General features: G+C 34.9%; 1 protein-coding gene across 1 annotated transcript in view; it reads left to right on the forward strand.

Moving 5' to 3' along the window:
* The window catches only part of RPA1 (replication protein A 70), a 283,379-nt gene that overhangs the window by 133,525 nt on the left and 132,608 nt on the right, over positions 1-17,246 (forward strand). Inside the window, exons 10-11 of the mRNA XM_090391585.1 lie at positions 6,728-6,867; positions 13,100-13,169. Of these exons, the coding sequence (XP_090247711.1) occupies positions 6,728-6,867; positions 13,100-13,169 (210 nt within the window). The remainder of the gene's footprint in view (positions 1-6,727; positions 6,868-13,099; positions 13,170-17,246) is intronic.

Consider the following 17,246-nt stretch of genomic DNA (forward strand, 5'->3'; position numbering starts at 1 on the left):
CGTGAACAGACGTTTTGACAGGCATGGGATACTATGGGGAATAAGGAGCATCCAACCTATTCTGTGGGATTATCGGTTACAGAAGCTTATGCAGTAAAATGTGTATCCCTGCACAAAAGCGTAACATACAATGACAATGATGATGACTATTTCCAAATTTAATTTACTGTCTTCACTAAAAATTGTGCCTAAATAACTGAAATATTTTACTTAATTCCTTTATTTTGAATGCAGTTGAAGTTTTCCATATTCCCACCTATTTGATAAATAGTGTCTCTTTATTTCTGATTTTCATGCCAAATTTGTCACAGCTGTTATTCAATTTAGTTAATTAATAATGGAGTTTTGTGTTGAATTTGTTTAGGAGTATAGTTATCTATATAAAGGAAACCTTACAGAATGTCATGCTGGCTTGGTCATTGAGGTTTATCCTTTAAAAGATTAAAGGGTAAACCACTAAATATTTCTATTATACAAATTTATGTACCAAATACCTCATATGATGATCATGAAATGGATCTCTTTATGACCAAATCAATCATCTGATCAGTGAAATACCAAAGAAAGACTATAATAGCTCAGTAGATATAGAAATATCTGAATAGATATAGGATGGAATTTTCTCCCCCTTTGTGTCCCCTTTTGGATTAAGAGAAACAAATAACAGTGGTATGAAACTGGTAGAAATTACTTTGCAGATTGATCTCCCATAACTAACCTACTTTTCACACAGCTTATTTGATTATATATGTATAAACATTAAATATAGAACTTGTATAAACTCAGCAAGAATTAGATCTTTCCCATGTACTGACATTGGAAGTGACCATAATTTAGTCATACAACATTTATGTTGAAATTTTTATTTCAACATAAATGTTGAAATAAAAATTTGACATGAAAAAAAAAATAATAAGATAAAAATTTAACCTTACACATCTAAATCAAAATCCACCAAAGAATTATTAAAAACAAACTTGCTTCTGCTCTTTCTGAAATCCCTTCTGATTCTTGTCCTGTTACCTCTTACCCACAGTTTGGAGGAAAGTCATTGAAGCTGCTAAAAATATCCTAGCAAGGAAAATGTGGTATCAATAAACCCAAGAAATATTACAGTTTTGTGATCAGCAGGATCATAATCAATTCAGTAAAAAATATCCTAGCAAGGAAAATGTGGTATCAATAAACCCAAGAAATATTACAGTTTTGTGATCAGCAGGATCATAATCAATTCAGTACATTGGGAACAACAAGGAATGGTACAAAAAAGAAATGGTTATCCAAAGAATGCAAAGAAATTGTGAATAATCTTCATAAGAATACCCATACAACAATCTAAACAATTAAGAAATTAACAAACCTTTTGTTCATAAGAGCTGAATAATTGAGGATGAGGAAGGAACAAATATTACTGATTATGAAAAAATATTGAAAAGATGGTATGATTATTCAAGTATGATTGATAGCTTGAACCAACAAAATTTAGAAGGAATTTTCTCTGATAATAGAGAACAATGATTATCCTATATTTAGAGAAATAGAAAGATCAATTTTAATATCAAAATCAGGAAAAATGCCAGGAATTGACAATATTCCATCAAAACTACTTAAAGAAGGGGAAGAGTCTATTGTTAGTGCACTCCACAAAATTTGCCAGTCAGATCTCTTACTCACATTTTATATCAAATTATCTTCCTTATAGACGTTTCATTAATCCCACATAATTATGGCATTCTCTGAACAGCTTTTCTGAGGTTTGACATTGACTTTTTCTAGTCCTTGTTATATTCCCATGATTGTTTAGTTCTTTATCATAAAGTGAAAATCCAATCTTTACTACCTGTATCTGGTGTGAACCCAGGTTGTTTTTCTCCATGCTTGTCTTCACAATTTTTCTTATTCTTTTCAAGTATGCTTGTATAAATTTTACTTGGGATACTTTGTAGAAAAAGATTCTCCTGTAATTTTCGAATTTGGTTTTATTTCATTTTTATAGATGGGAACTATGAATGCATTACTCTGATCATCTGGAATTTGTCCTTCTAACCAGTCCTTAATTATGCAGTAACCACTGTATAACTCTTATATCTCCATATTTGAGCATTTCTCACAAAAAAGAATCATTTTCGCTCAGTATTATTTTTGATAACACTCAAATTCCCAGACAAGATGAGATTTCTCTTCTCGGAATTACCTTGACATCAGGCCTCTCGTGGCATAAACACATCACAACATTGCATCCTCAGCTTCCAAAAAACTAGGATTTCTCTTTCACTCAAGACTACTTCACCTCTAAACAGCTGTTAACCTTATAGAAATCACAAATCTGCCCAGCTATCGAATACTGTTCTCACATTTGGAGTGGGGCTCCTAAAAGACTCAAAATGCTTGACTCAATACGGAGGAGAGCAGTTACTGATAAATGACCCATCTCTTGCCAACTCACTCCCCTCACTTTCACATAGACATTTAATCTCTGCAATATGTATATTCTATAAATATTTCCATGGAAAATGTTCATCTGAAACAGCATTAATAATTCCATCACTCTGTACTAAGCCCATTGGAACACATACAGCTGCTGCCCAACATCCTTTCACAGTACACCTTGAAACCCACAGAATAAGTTTCTTTTCCTCCTCCTTCATCCCTGCTACTGTTGTACTGGGATGAAGGAGGAGGAAATCCCCCCCCCGATGTATTTCCCAAGGAATACAACATACAGGCTTTTAAATTGAATATCAACAAGGTTCTAATTTCCCACCCCACTACCCATATATACGATACTAAAGTATATTAGGTTGATCTGCCAACTTCTTGTATATGTGCCCAACATAAAATAAATTTCTCATCAAATCATGTACTTCAGCTGCCTTTATTTCAGGCTTTTGATAGCTTTTCAACTTCAAGTATTGATATGCACTTCTGATGGCATTCCTCATGAATTTCCTGCCACTGTTTTTTTACTGATTGTTTTATTTATTATTTATAGTAATTACTTCAGATATTCAGAACATCTTTTGTTTAAGCTTTCTTGTCACCTTTATCATCTCTGAAACATTTTGCCACCATCATGATATTTATGTTATATATTTTACAAAAGTCTTCCCATGTTTCTCTTTAGTTACTTTTACACATAACTCTTGTGCAAATAGCTCTCTTAGGCACCTTCTGAATTAAATTGCTAGGAACTTGCGATATGCTTCTTTTCCAGGCCCTTCCTCTTTGACTCCTTCCATCAGCATGGAGTTCTAATTTTTCTGTCATTGCAGACAATTTCACCACATACCTACTGAGCTGAATCAATCAGTGTTTACTTCGGAGCTTGCCACTGAGACTCCAAGTTTTTGTTCTTGTTTCTGAACTCTTTCATTTTTTCTTGAATGATTTTTATATAGTTGAGTTTAGAGTTCACCTTTAAAAAAAACTGCTCTTCTTTAATTCTTTTTAAAACTTTCTTACCTATTTTTTTTTTTGCAATAAGATATTCTTTTTTTTTATCCTTCTTAAAACTAAGTGTTTATCACTACCAAGTTCAGATCTCTTGTATGCTCTTATCCTAAACCAATCATCTGAAGACTTGACTGTTATTGATAATATAGTCAGGAAAACTTTTCTTGTCTTCTCACCATGAGAATTTGTGCACATCTTTTTTGAAGCATGATGTTAATAATTACTAAATATCCTGAACAGAAATCCAGCAGGCACTTACCATTATTATTAGCTTTCTCTGTTTCTTCATATTTTTCAAAAACATGCTTGGATTTATTTCGTACCCAACTGTTTAGATCTCTAATGAACTAGCGCTTTTGGTTGCTTAATATCAGATGCCTTCTGTAATGACTCGAAACATTTTTCACTTCTTCCTTAGTAGAACCTTATGTGGGACCATAGATATAAGTAAGTTTCATTGTCCATTTCACCATTTTGAGATATGGTCACATCACTCCTTGAAATTACCTCATCATCATCATCAAATTCCTGCCATGCACCCTCAAGGGGTGTACAGGATATGATAGTACTACATGAAAAATTTACAACATTACTAACTTCATATCTACAATTTTCCTCCAAATCATTCTGTTACTTGTCAAGACTCCAACATTATCAGATCTTATATTTCTATCATCTAAGGCACTTTGTACCGTATCAATCCATCTATATCTTGGTCTTCCTCTGGGTTGTTTTCCTGCCAACCTGGCAGGGAACACTTGTTTTGCTAATCTTTCCTCGCCCATTCTGTTTAAGTGACCATACCACCTGAGATTAGCTTTGCTAACGCATTCCTGGATGCTGACAATGTCAAGTTCTTTCCTAATATCCTCGTTTTTTAATATGATATTGCCATTGATGTCATCTGTTCACGCCTCTAAACTTTCTCAGGACTCTCATATCTGCGGGTTTCTAGTCTTTGGTCAAGTGTTTTACTTCTGACCCAGCTCTCAGATCCATAAGTTAAAACTGGTTTGAACACTGTCTTGTATACAGCTAATTTAGTGTTCTGACTAATTTCTCTCTTATTCCATATGAATTTATTCATTTGACTTCCTACCATACCAGCTTTCTTGATTCTGTCGTCTATTTCCATATTTAATTTACCATCTTCACTAAAAATCGTGCCTAAGTAGCTGAAATGTTTCACTTGTTCCACAGGTTCTCCGTTCAAAAGCCAGTTGACATTTTCAACGATTCTGCCTATTTTCATTGTCTTTGTCTTTTTATTGCTGACCTTCATACCATATCTATTACAACAGTTATTCAATATAGTCAGGGAATCTTGCAGACTTGTAGTAGATTTATTTAGAAGTATGACATCATCTGCATAAAGCAAAGAGCTGAGATTAACATCTCCAATTCCGATATCATGTTTAATATCACTTTCCTTCATAATGGGATCCATATAGATAATAAATAACAGAGGGGATGATGTACATCCTTGTCTCACACCAGATTTAACATTAAACCATCTTCCTGTACTTCCTTCAATCCTAACTGCTGATTTGCAAATCAAATAAAGACTAACTATTGCTTGATATAATTCCCCATTGACACCATCTAACTGTAGCGTATTGAAAAGCTTCTCTCTCTCTCTCTCTTGGCACCTTGTCATATGCCTTTTCCAGATCGACAAAACACTATTTGTCGTAAAGTGAAAATCTGATCCTGACAGCCTCTATTTGGCCTGAATCCGGCTTGTTCTTCACTAAGCTTTCCTTCCACAATTCTTCTCAACTGTTTCTCAAGTATACTTGCATATATCTTACCAGGAACACTCAGTAGAGATATACCTCTGTAATTCTCACATTCACATTCATATATATGGGTGCTATGAGAGCTCTACTCCAATCATCAGGAATTCGTCCCTTTGTCCATGCCTTCTGAACTATGCAGTGCAGCCACTGTAAGACTTTTATATCGCCATACTTCAGCATTTCTGGTTGAATATCATCTACTCTTGCTGCCTTTCCACATGTCAATCCTTTGATGGCTTTTTCTACTTCAAGTTATGGATATGTATTCCTGACTGTATGCCTGTTGAGTGTTTTTTACCACTGTGCTATCACTGCTTGTTTCATTTAGCAATTTTTCAAAGTAATTACTCCATACTTCAAGGATATCTTTTTCTCCTGTTTTCATGTCACCTTTATCATCTCTAATTCCTTTTACAGCACTCTTTCCTCCATTTCTGAGCTTCTTCAACAACCTCCAGAATACCTATTACCTATGAAATTGCTTATTTTTGTTCATTATAAAATATTAGTACCAGAAATGTGTCAGTTTTCAGACGAATACCTATCTTTGTGTTTGATGTTGGATGCTATCACAAGTATTTCCTTTCATTGTTCACTTTTCCCCAGATATAACATCCTATATTTATTTAGTAAGATCTGAATTGTTTAAGTCTTTGTCTCAGTAACACCAGTTTTATGCAGTTTATACTTCTCTCGTTTTTTCTATCATTTCATCTTTTTCATTTATACCTCTGTTGATTGTGCCCATCTTCAATTCTGCTGACACTGAATTCGTTCCAATAGGTGATTTTTTTTTTCCCCTTGTTTTCTGAAAAAAATACCCAGCCCAACTCACCACCTGCCATGAAATTTCATGTTGTACAATCATGTTCATTTTTTGTTTTAGCCAATACAGAACTTAATTTGTTCAGTCAAGTGTAAAAATGCCAGTCCATTATTGTTCCTTCGGTATCCGATGAATACCTGCCAACAAGGTGCACCATGCAGAGATGAGGATTGGACATTAGGTCAGAAGCCCTTGTTGTTTCCCTGCATTCCTTAAAGTTAATGTGTAGATCTCCTCCCAGTTATCTATCCTTGACCCTTAAGCGGGCCCATGAAATCATGGTTTTAATCTATTTCTGAATTTAAATTTAATTAGATTACTGTTCCAAAATGTTGAGTCTTTATACCTTATCCAGTTTTCAAGGTTAAATTTATATACTGTATATGAAATGATGTAGGAAATGGTTAGTTTAGAATAAAAGGTTAATATTGTACTAGATGTTGCTATGTGTTGATGATTTTTTATTGAGTAGAACCAAGAAGTGCAACATCTTTTAATGTGGCAAATCTATTTTATATGGTTTCATTACTCACATTTACCATTCTCTCAGTTTATTCAACATAGATATTTCACTGGATCTATATATCTACTGCGATATCAGCATTTGTCAGTACACAGATATGTCATTTTTACTTTTAAATTTTTTTAGATATCATTGGTGTGTGCAAAAGTGCCTCCGAAATTCAAAATGTAGTATCTCGGACCACAAACAAGGAATTTAAGAAAAGAGATATCCAGTTAGTGGATAAGAGCAACACTCAAGTTTCCCTTACTGTGTGGGGAGATGAGGTAAACTGTTCTTCTAATTTTTTTAAAATTGATTTTACTGTTTTAGCTAGGTACTCATAATAAGTACTGGCATCTTTTACTAGGAAAAGATTACATTTGTGAAAGTGCTTTTGTTAAATGACAATTTTTGTTAAATTGCTTCCCATTGGCTTGTACTGTATAATGTGAGATACATTATCTACACAATTTTTGCCATGGAATCATAAAATACAACACAGAAATATATATAATTATAGCATTGTTAGCATCCAGAAACGTGTTCTCTGCCAGGTTGGCAGAAAAACAACCCAGAGGACGACAAAGATATAAGTGGATTGATATGGTGAAAAATGCCTTAGAAGAGAGAAATATAAGATCTGATAATGTTGGAGTCTTGACAGGTGACAGATTGATTTGGAGGAAAATTGTAGATAGGAAGTTAATGATGATGTAAGTTTTTCATGTAGTACTATCATATCCTGTACATACCTTGAGGGTACGTGTCAGGAATTTGATGATGATATATAATTGCATTCATAAAATATTTCAGTTGAAATCATGTAGGAAAAAATCTTGAAAAGAATGTTGGAATTCAATATCTATATCACAAGATACATCAAGACACAAACTGTTTTCTAAAATGAATAGATGGGCTTGTGTGTTGGCAGTCCATGTTGAGTTTTTTAATGACTGTTTTAATTCACAACACAAGACATAAGACAATTTTCTTATGTCTTGTGTTGTGAATAAAATGAATTATTAAATAATCATAAGAAAATGAATAATGTATTTATTTACTTAGACTGGTTTTATACCCTGCACTTTTAGAGCACAAACGTGTTTCAAAGTACAAACAGTAACAGAACACATTAATATTTTAATGGACAATACAAGGAACTAAGGAGAGAGAGGATAAAAAGGAAAAATTGGATAAAGAGAGAGGTTAACATATATTAATTGATTGTAAAATGACTATCTCCAGATTTTTGGTAAATTGCTACAACCATAGTTGAGGTTTGGAAAATATATTAAAACTGATGCTGATTCTGAAAACAGTCTGATATATAATAAATTTGCCTTGCAGACCATGTATTGCAGACACAACTCACAGGGTTTTCTTCCAGAAGATCCTGTGAGCTCCACCATAGTAAATTTAAAAGGAAAGACTGTTTTTGGAATCTGCAGTGGCACTCAGAAAACCTAATTTAAACAAATACAGATGCATGAAACTTCCCAAAATTTGGGAAACAATAATTATGAGAGGTTCCAGTTTATATCCTAGGCTACCTACAAATGCCCATAGCAAACACACCCCTACGTGTTTCATTAAGAATTATGTTGGCTTCATGTGCATGGTGCAAATGTTATTTGTACTCCCTGAAGATGTCTCAGTGACTGAGACAAATATTGGAAGCATTAAAATTAATTTTTAATCCTTTCCTAGTGCTATCAACATGTGATCCATCTAATCCTGTGTTGATCCATCTAATCCTTCAGGATTAGATGGATCAACACAGAAGTTGAAGGGATGTCCAAGGCATTGTCTGCTAGTCCTAACTTGCCATAACAATGGTGAAAATGTACAGGGTGTTTCAAAAGGATGTATACAACTTTGCATGAGAACAGAGAATAACTCAGAAGACATACAAAAGCTGAGTAAGTGTCATAGTGTAGTGAAACACGTCAGTGTTTGGTCACGTAACTTTATTACAAAATGACACTAGATGGCATGATATGTCACATCATTTGAAAATGGCAACTTTTGATGGTGCAGAGCAAGCATGTTGCATGTTTTAGTTTGAGAAAACAAAGTCTGCAACACAAGTTCAGAGGAATTTCTGTAAACAATATGGCAAAGAACCTCTTAGTAGGCTCACGATCTACACGTGGCAAGAATTTTGTGGAAAAAGGCTGTTCTGTGCATCATAGGTCAACAGGAAGGCTGCAACACAAGTTCAGAGGAATTTCTGTAAACAATATGGCAAAGAACCTCTTAGTAGGCTCACGATCTACACGTGGCACAAGAATTTTGTGGAAAAAGGCTGTTCTGTGCATCATAGGTCAACAGGAAGGCTGTGTGCTGATGCTGTTGTTGATGAAGTTTGGGATATTTTCCAGAGAAGCCCTGGAAAGTCAATCAGACAGGAGTCTCGTCAAATTGGAATTCCACATGTGACTGTGTGGGCATGTGACAGTATCTGCATTTAAGACCCTACAAATTTATCCTTGTATAACATTTGAAGAAAAACTATAAGAAGATATGCCAGAATTTCTATATGGAAATGATTAGTAGGATAGAACAAAATGAGGACTTTTTGGACACGATCGTTTTCAGTGACAAGTGCACTTTTCATGTATGTGGGCAAGTAAACACAACTGCAGAATTTGGGGAAGCGAAAATCCACACACCATCATAGAACATGTTTGCGGCACCTCAAATACTAACGTTTTTTTGCATCATAAGCAAGAAGAAAGTGTATGGATCCTTCTTTTTTTCTGAGTGTAACATTACTAGTGGTGTGTATCTGGACATGCTACAAGGGTACCTAATACCACAATTAGACAACAATGACTACGATGACTATGACAGATGCTTACATTTCAACCAAGACAGAGCACCTTCTCATTACCTGAGAGATGTAAGGTCATACCTTGATGCCAGTTTCCCAGTCAGATGGATTGGTAGAGGATCATCTGTAGCATGACCACTTCGTTTCCCCAACCTTACACCGTTAGATTTTTTCTTGTGGGACTTGTTTTCTTGTGTGCAAAAGATTGAGTGTTTGTTCCACCACTACCAGCCAATTTGGATGAGCTGTGTTCTAGAATTACTGCTGATATTGCTGAAGTTACGTCAGATATGCTCTGCAGCATGTGGCAGGAAATTGATTACAGATGGGATGTCTGCAGAATTACTGGAGGTAGTCATATGAAACTTTAACTGTTTGTGTTGAAAATTCAAGTGTTATGCTACATTTGCACAGTAATAAAAATTGTTCATCTATCACTATTTACCTTCTATTGTCATGCAAAGTTGTATACCCTCTTTTGAAAAGCCCTGTATTTATGTTCTTCAAGGCAGGTCTTCCTGTCTATCCATAATAAACCAAGTTACAAGTACAGGTCACTTCATATACTTCTGGATCCAAGTATGGAGGGGAGAGTTTGTTTGTAAAGGAGAGGGTATGTTTGTCCTTAAGGGAACACAAGACGGTTGCCAGTTTGATATTTGGTTTAAATGTGGTGTGGAGCTGATATTTATTAAGCACTCTGGATATCTTTATTTGTGTGCTTTGATTGTATGAGATAGTTTTACTGTGGGCTTGTATATTTGGGAATGGAGAGGATTGAGGGCAGGCATTTAGTATTTTCCTTATTATTTGGGAATTATAGTTATTAGCTGAAAAGTGTGTCAAAGGTAGGTGAGTTCAGTGATAAGAGTAGTATCATTGGAACAGATAGCTCTGGCTCTCTGTGTTAGTGTTTTTAGGATACTTTGTTGGGCTCAATGATTGTGTAAATTGTTTGTGCAAATATCTTCAAGTATGGATAGACTTTCTATAAATAGAAAAAGATCATGAACCATTTGGTATGTGACTAGTGTATCTAGGAAGTGCAGGCAGCGATTTAATTCCATTTCCATTGTGAAGTGAATTTTTAGATTTTGACTATTTGAATACCCGAAAAATGTATCTAATGTGTGTCTCTCTCATGTGTTAATGCTTAAGTGCTGGGAGAAACTCATGTTAGAAGTTTAATGGAGTAAAACAACACTGGGAAAGGGTTAAAAATAATATCGAATTCTTCAGTATTTTGTCTCAGTTACAGAGACGTCGTCAGGGAGTACAACAAGACTTTCTCTCTCTCTCTCTCTCACACACACACACACACACACACACACACACACACACACACACACACACACACACACACACACAAAGGCAACACAAAACTAAGTGAAACATGTCGACAAAAGACCCGATTGACCACCATAGTCATGACTGCAGATATTTATTCTTCAGTCTGTCTGTGGTAGGACAACTTGTTGGAACAAGGAACTCTGCATACACCTGGAACCAAGAGAAGAGGGAGTTTGTCTTTAGTGGAGTGGATAAGGGTAGCTAGTTTTAAGTGGGGCTTTAAAGTTGTGCACAGATTGTATTTCTTTAAGATTCTGGCTAGTTTATTTGATGTGACTCAGACACAGGGGATGGTGATAGCATTACTAATTACAGTTTTGTTCTGCTACTTGAACAGATCGCTGCTACATTCACCATTCTCACAGCCACCAATGCTTGAAACTCTGCACTATTTTCGTATGCTCCAAAAGAATTCTTGAAAATAAACATTTCAATAAGTAGAACATTCTTTTGGATTATAAACCCATGCTTCAAGTTCAAACTCTTCATACAATAGTTAACCTATCATCAAAGAGGCTTAACGAAGCTGCTGTTATTGTCCCAAGTCTCGACCAATTGATAATATATTACCAGTGCCAGTAGTTGCACCTAAACAACTACTGGCACTAGATCTAATGTTCAGCATTAGATCTAGCATATGGATGCTGCATTCATCATACTGAATGCAGTATCCATAACTTAGCTCCATAGGTAGCTAACAACATTAGGCTTGACATCACTAGTTCCCTTTCTAGATCTTTGCCTCCTAATAGAAATCTATCAATCTGCCAGTTCAGTGCCATCAAGAAACTACATAAAGATAATAGCATAGTCATCACCAGAGCTGACAAGAGAAGTGCTACTGTTATCCTTAATGCCATTGAATATGATAACATTACCTCATTCTCAGAGGCCCCTCCACCTACAGACCATTAGATTATGATCCCACTGAATCTCAGATTAAAAAATTAGTCTTCTCAGAGAAGTTTCTTAATGGTCTCTTAACATCACACAAAAACTTAAATCCTTCAGTTGCCATTCTCCCCCACTTTTGGATTTATGGCTAACCTAAAATTCATAAACGCAATTCCTCCCCCTCCCTAAGACTCATAGGAGACACTACTGATTACCCATGCTATAAATTATCCAAACAGCAAAATCTCTTGCCCTATTTCCTTACTGATCATACTAAATCATACATAAAAAAACTTTCCATTTTAAAAGTTCTGTTGAAAATTTAATTGCAAATAATACTGATACCTTGACCTTTGACACTACCTCATGGTTCACCAACATTTCCTTAAATAACACTTACTTTTTTTTAAAAAATTTTTCTTCTTGATATCATACATCTCTTTTGCTATCCATTCCAGTTATTTCTCTTTGGAGAAAAAAATTATAAACAGAGTACTCTATTGGGTTTCCCCTCTCACCCCTACCCCTTTCCAGTTTTTTCATGGAAAGTTTTGAGAAATAAGCTCTTGACTCAGTCCTTCTTAAACAATCCTCTGTCTGGTTATGATATGTAGATGATTGAGGTGTTTTCTATTTGGTCTCATGGCCCTGATACATTACTCTTTCCTTTGTCACCTCAGTAGTCTTCATCCTCTTTCTAGACACCTTTCTACTTGCCTGCCTAATGATAACTTGTAATTTTCAGTATACAGGAAACCCACTCATACAGGCAGATACCTTCAGAAATCCCCCCCCTCCCCAACAATATGATAACATTAAAACACTCACCAGCAGAGCCTGTAACTGTTGTTCCAGTGAATCCTCTCTTGCATCAGAACTCAATCATACACACCACACTTTTTTATCTAATGGTTGTAGTTCTCATGGTATCAAAAAATAATTAGTCCTTCTCCCACTCCATAACTTTTTCTTCAGAAAGATTTTAGTAACGAATAATCGAGTTAAACACAGAATAAAAACAAGTGAAGTGAGATTCACGAGAAGAACTGAAAAATACATTATTAGATTAAAAAAAGAAAGAAAGAATAAAAGGAACAAAGATATTTTAAAAGAACTAAAAATAAAATCAGTAGCAATAGAAAAAATAAATAAATAAACAAATACAAACAAAACTGGATAGAGCGTAAACAAAATGGTAACACCTGATATCCTAAACAATTAATAAAATATAAACCAATTGGGAAGAGAGAAGTCTAGGTAAACCTCAAGAGGATGTTAGATTGAAAACGAGACTGGAACATATCATATGGTATACATTCATATTTAGCATCATCATGATGATGATACTTTGATTTAATTACTGTGAAGCATGTACTTTGGTAAATTAAAATGATAGTAGTTTGTTAATCATAAATTATTGTATCGTGGTTTATTTGTAGGCTGAAAAGTTTGATGGAAGCTCATGTCCTGTTGTAGCAGTTAAAGGAGTACGTGTGTCAGATTTTGGAGGTAAGTTTGCAGCAAGCAAGATAAAAATACATGTTTTACTTTTCCAGGTAATGAAATGTTCTGAATTCTGAACTGCTAACCATCTGCCACCTAGACCTAGTTGGTGGATGGCCTTCATTGCCTGGTGAAAATACCATCATCACATCACTTTCTATTAGAGGCTGTATATTGCTCATCCCTGTAGCTGTATTTGGTATTGAGGGTAGGGATCCTATTTTTCTCACTCTTCCAACATGCATTGTGAATGATATTTGTGCATGCATTGCTCAAGGGCATGCCAAACATATGATGCAGATCCAGAACCTCCCTTGTCTTTGAAGGTATAGCAGTTGTACAGGTTGCTGCCAAACCTGATGAAAACATATTTTGGAGGCTTCGTGATCAGCTGGTCCATAATCTTACTGCCATCAGATTGTGTGTGTGTAGGGTGGGAGGGGAGAGAAAGGCCATTCATGGTGTATATAAGGGTATGGTCAAGGCCACATTATGCTATGAAGACTGAATGCTCTGTGAATGTGCATGTTTCTCTGTTCTTTTCCCTTCATCTCTTTGGCACCATCATAACAGTAAACTCAAATATAGAGTCACAGTTAAAATAAAATAAAAAAAATTTAGCTCACTTCAGAAAGTTTAAAAAAAAAAGCAAATATGCAATAAATCTTACAAAAAGAAAAAATCACATTGACTTAAGTAGTATTTGTGACAATGACTTAAATATTGTGCACACATCACCTACAGACATCCAGACCTGTGAGTGACTGAACTCCATATTAGCACAACGACCACAATCCATCTTAACTGTGCAAATTATACTCTTTTTAATTCCACTTCCAGGAATAGTTGTACTTTTGTGCTATCTGATATTCCTTGCCAAGGATACCTAGTCTTGAATTTCCCATTTTTGATCTTCACAGTGCTTTAATATTTTTTTTTTAAATAAATAAATAAAACTGCCAGTACTCACAATTGGTTAGCAGGAAAAACTGAAGATTTAAAGGATATGAAAAGAAAACTAAAAAAAAAAAAAAATATTTACTTATATTGTTACTTCATAGTGCGATAATGTTTTCTTTCTTAAAGATAGTAGCTGTTATTACCTCTTTTGCCAGAATAAGCAACTTTATTATTTGCTTATTCCTTAGAAATCTTCATATCCATGTTTTCTGCTCCAAGAGTTCTTTCCGTTCGTTTACAAAATACGCATCCAAGCAGCGTAACCCACTAAGGCAGTGCCTAGGAGCGGGCTTAGATAGCTGCAAAATTGTCAACCAGTGTTTGTCGGAAACCTACCTTTATTGGCAGATACATTCATCAAAAGTCTGCTCATCGCACCTCTCAAAAATTGGTGTTATCAAATCATTAATTAACAGAGCACATAATGTGTACTCCTCTCCCTCAAGCTTGCAACAAGAACTTCTCACTTTCAAAACAATAATGGAATTAAATGATTATAATCCTCATTAAATCCAACAGGTAATTGGTTCCTATGTTTGAACACCTACGTATTCTTCAACAGACTGCAGTTCCATTCCCTTATATTTCTGGTATCTGAACCTTTTGGTAGAATTTTGCCGAATTATCCACCTTAATCCCACATATTTTCCTATCAACAATGTTACCATCTACAAAAGACAAACTGTCACATCTATCTTTAGGTGGTGTTTACCAGATCCCCTGTGAATGTAATTTGACATACTTTGGCAGACAGTTCTATGGAAAAAATAATTAATGAACATTGATACTACATTGAATATATGAAATCTCAAAGTCTGGCTTGGCCTTGCACAGCATAGCATTGACACTAAACACAGTATCCTATGGGATGAAACTCGTCTTCTCCATAGAAGCAGAACCGTTTTTCATTGGTAAAGTGATTGTTGTATATACCTTGCATTCCTGTTCTTTAATGTGCTTGTCTGATGATGTGCTGTTATTTTCAGTGCAAAATATCTGCACTTTCACTAAAGTTCATTACTGTGGTTATCATGTAATTTTGTTGCTTTATAGGCAAGGATTCCCACATGAAAAGAATATCTTCTTAGTTGTAAATGCCAACTAGACCCACCAGGTGATTGAACTTCATAGATTGGTGAAACCACCACACTTGGGGTTATGAAGTGGCTGTATATTGCTCATCCCTGTCCATATGATGATGCTATTACATAATTTGCATTTATTACTCCTTTCTGTCAACAGCTTTCTTCCATATTAATCTCCAGTTTATCTAGTCTGAGATATTGTCTCGCTCTTACATTTGGATATTCTAAGAACACTGATAACTGCATCAGTCCTCCTAGGTCTTGATCTTTCTCTGGGTCTTTTTTCTGCCATCCTATCATTATATACATACATATATTCAGTGCACATTATTGAATAATAATGATGTGAAGTTCCTTTCCTAATATCTTCATTTTAATATGATTTTAACATATGATTCTACTACTGACACTATTTATTCACTACCTCTAAATTTTTTCTGATTTCTCCTGTCTGTGGTCTCTAGTCTTTGATCAGCTGTATTATTTTTAATCCAGCTATCAAATCCATAAGTCAAAATTATTTTGGAAGCACAAGTATCCTGCTACTTCAGTGTTTTAGCTAGCTGTTCTTTCATTCCATATAAATTTCATCTGGCTTCATCTAGCTTCCCACAATACCATCTTTGCATATTTTCTTATCTGCCTTAACAAACAGCCGAGCCTAAATAGATAGAATTTTGATGATTTAAAGCAATGAGAGATAGCATGCAAACTTGCATAATCTGCTTTTACATCAAACTCTCTGTGTTCTTGATTTTATTGTGGTTATTGTTTTTCATAATAGATTTGTTATCGTAATGATTAAATTTAAATAATTTATTTAAATAATCCTGAAACATTCTACTGGATTTATTAAGAAGTATAACATCATCCTCAAATTTCTTTATGGTTTATCATATGTTCACCTTCTAGTGTTCTTTCATTAACAATTTCCATCTTTCCCTCTTGATGTTTTATTTTTATCCTTGCTCTCACTAATCTACGATTACTCTTATAATTAAAATGGTTGATAAGGGTTTCATCTTCTAGTATTTCCATGTTGTTTACTATAATAGGGACTATAATAGAGTTTTATAGTGACTTATACACAAGCAAGGAACAGATACAAATCCTTTCCTATATTTAGAACAGTGGTCGCCAAAGTGGTCGATATCGACCCACAGAGATCGATATAACTTTGTTAGGGATCGATTCGGACTCAGGGGTCGATAGAAAAATATAAGAAATCATTGTATGGGTAATATTTAATTTGGTTAACTTGGATTACCTCCATCCTGAATGACAACGCAATTAAGAGTGAATCGTGGGAACAATGACATGAAGAGGACCTATAAGATGGAGCAAGGTCATCAAAATAGTTACAGAGGCCAATCAAGTAGACCAAAATGACGTATTTATCAATAAACAGATGTCGGTGGTTCCCTCCTGGCCGGTGCAGCAGGATCGAGATTGCAAGATGTGCGCAGTTGCTTATTAACTTATACTTACATGTATTCGATCCCGGTCTCATTTTTGCGCATCGACATACAAGTGGGATTAATGTTCTAAAATTCATCAACATGCATATTATAATTCAATCGTTATTCATTCACGTACTAAACTTCTCTATGCTGAAGAGTTGAACAGGGCTGGTAGTTTTGTACATCCTATAGAAATATGTGACTGGTATATTATTTAGACTTATTACTTTTGCTTACTGACTTCAATTTTAATTATTTTGTTACAACCCCAGTAACCACAATGGCAGATTCTAAAAAGAAATGCAGACAATATTCGTTAGAATATTTGAAACTTGGGTTTATTGCTTCATTAAGAAACGAAACGAGGCCTGTGTGTCTTCTTTGTGAAAAACTTTTTAGTAACGATGCAATGAAACCAGCAAAAATGAAGGATCATCTTCAAGGACTTCATCCCGATAAGAAAGATAAAGATCTTGACTTTTTTAAAGAACTGAAAGAGAAATACACACGTTAACCAACTATAAAATCATTTATGAAAGCACCTGCCGAAGCTGACAATAAACAAGGATTAACAGCCT

This window comes from Typopeltis vanoorti, chromosome 4 (assembly GCF_054136105.1).
Source record: "Typopeltis vanoorti isolate ZY-2024b chromosome 4, IOZ_Tvanoo_1.0, whole genome shotgun sequence".
Classification (NCBI taxonomy): domain Eukaryota; kingdom Metazoa; phylum Arthropoda; class Arachnida; order Uropygi; family Thelyphonidae; genus Typopeltis; species Typopeltis vanoorti.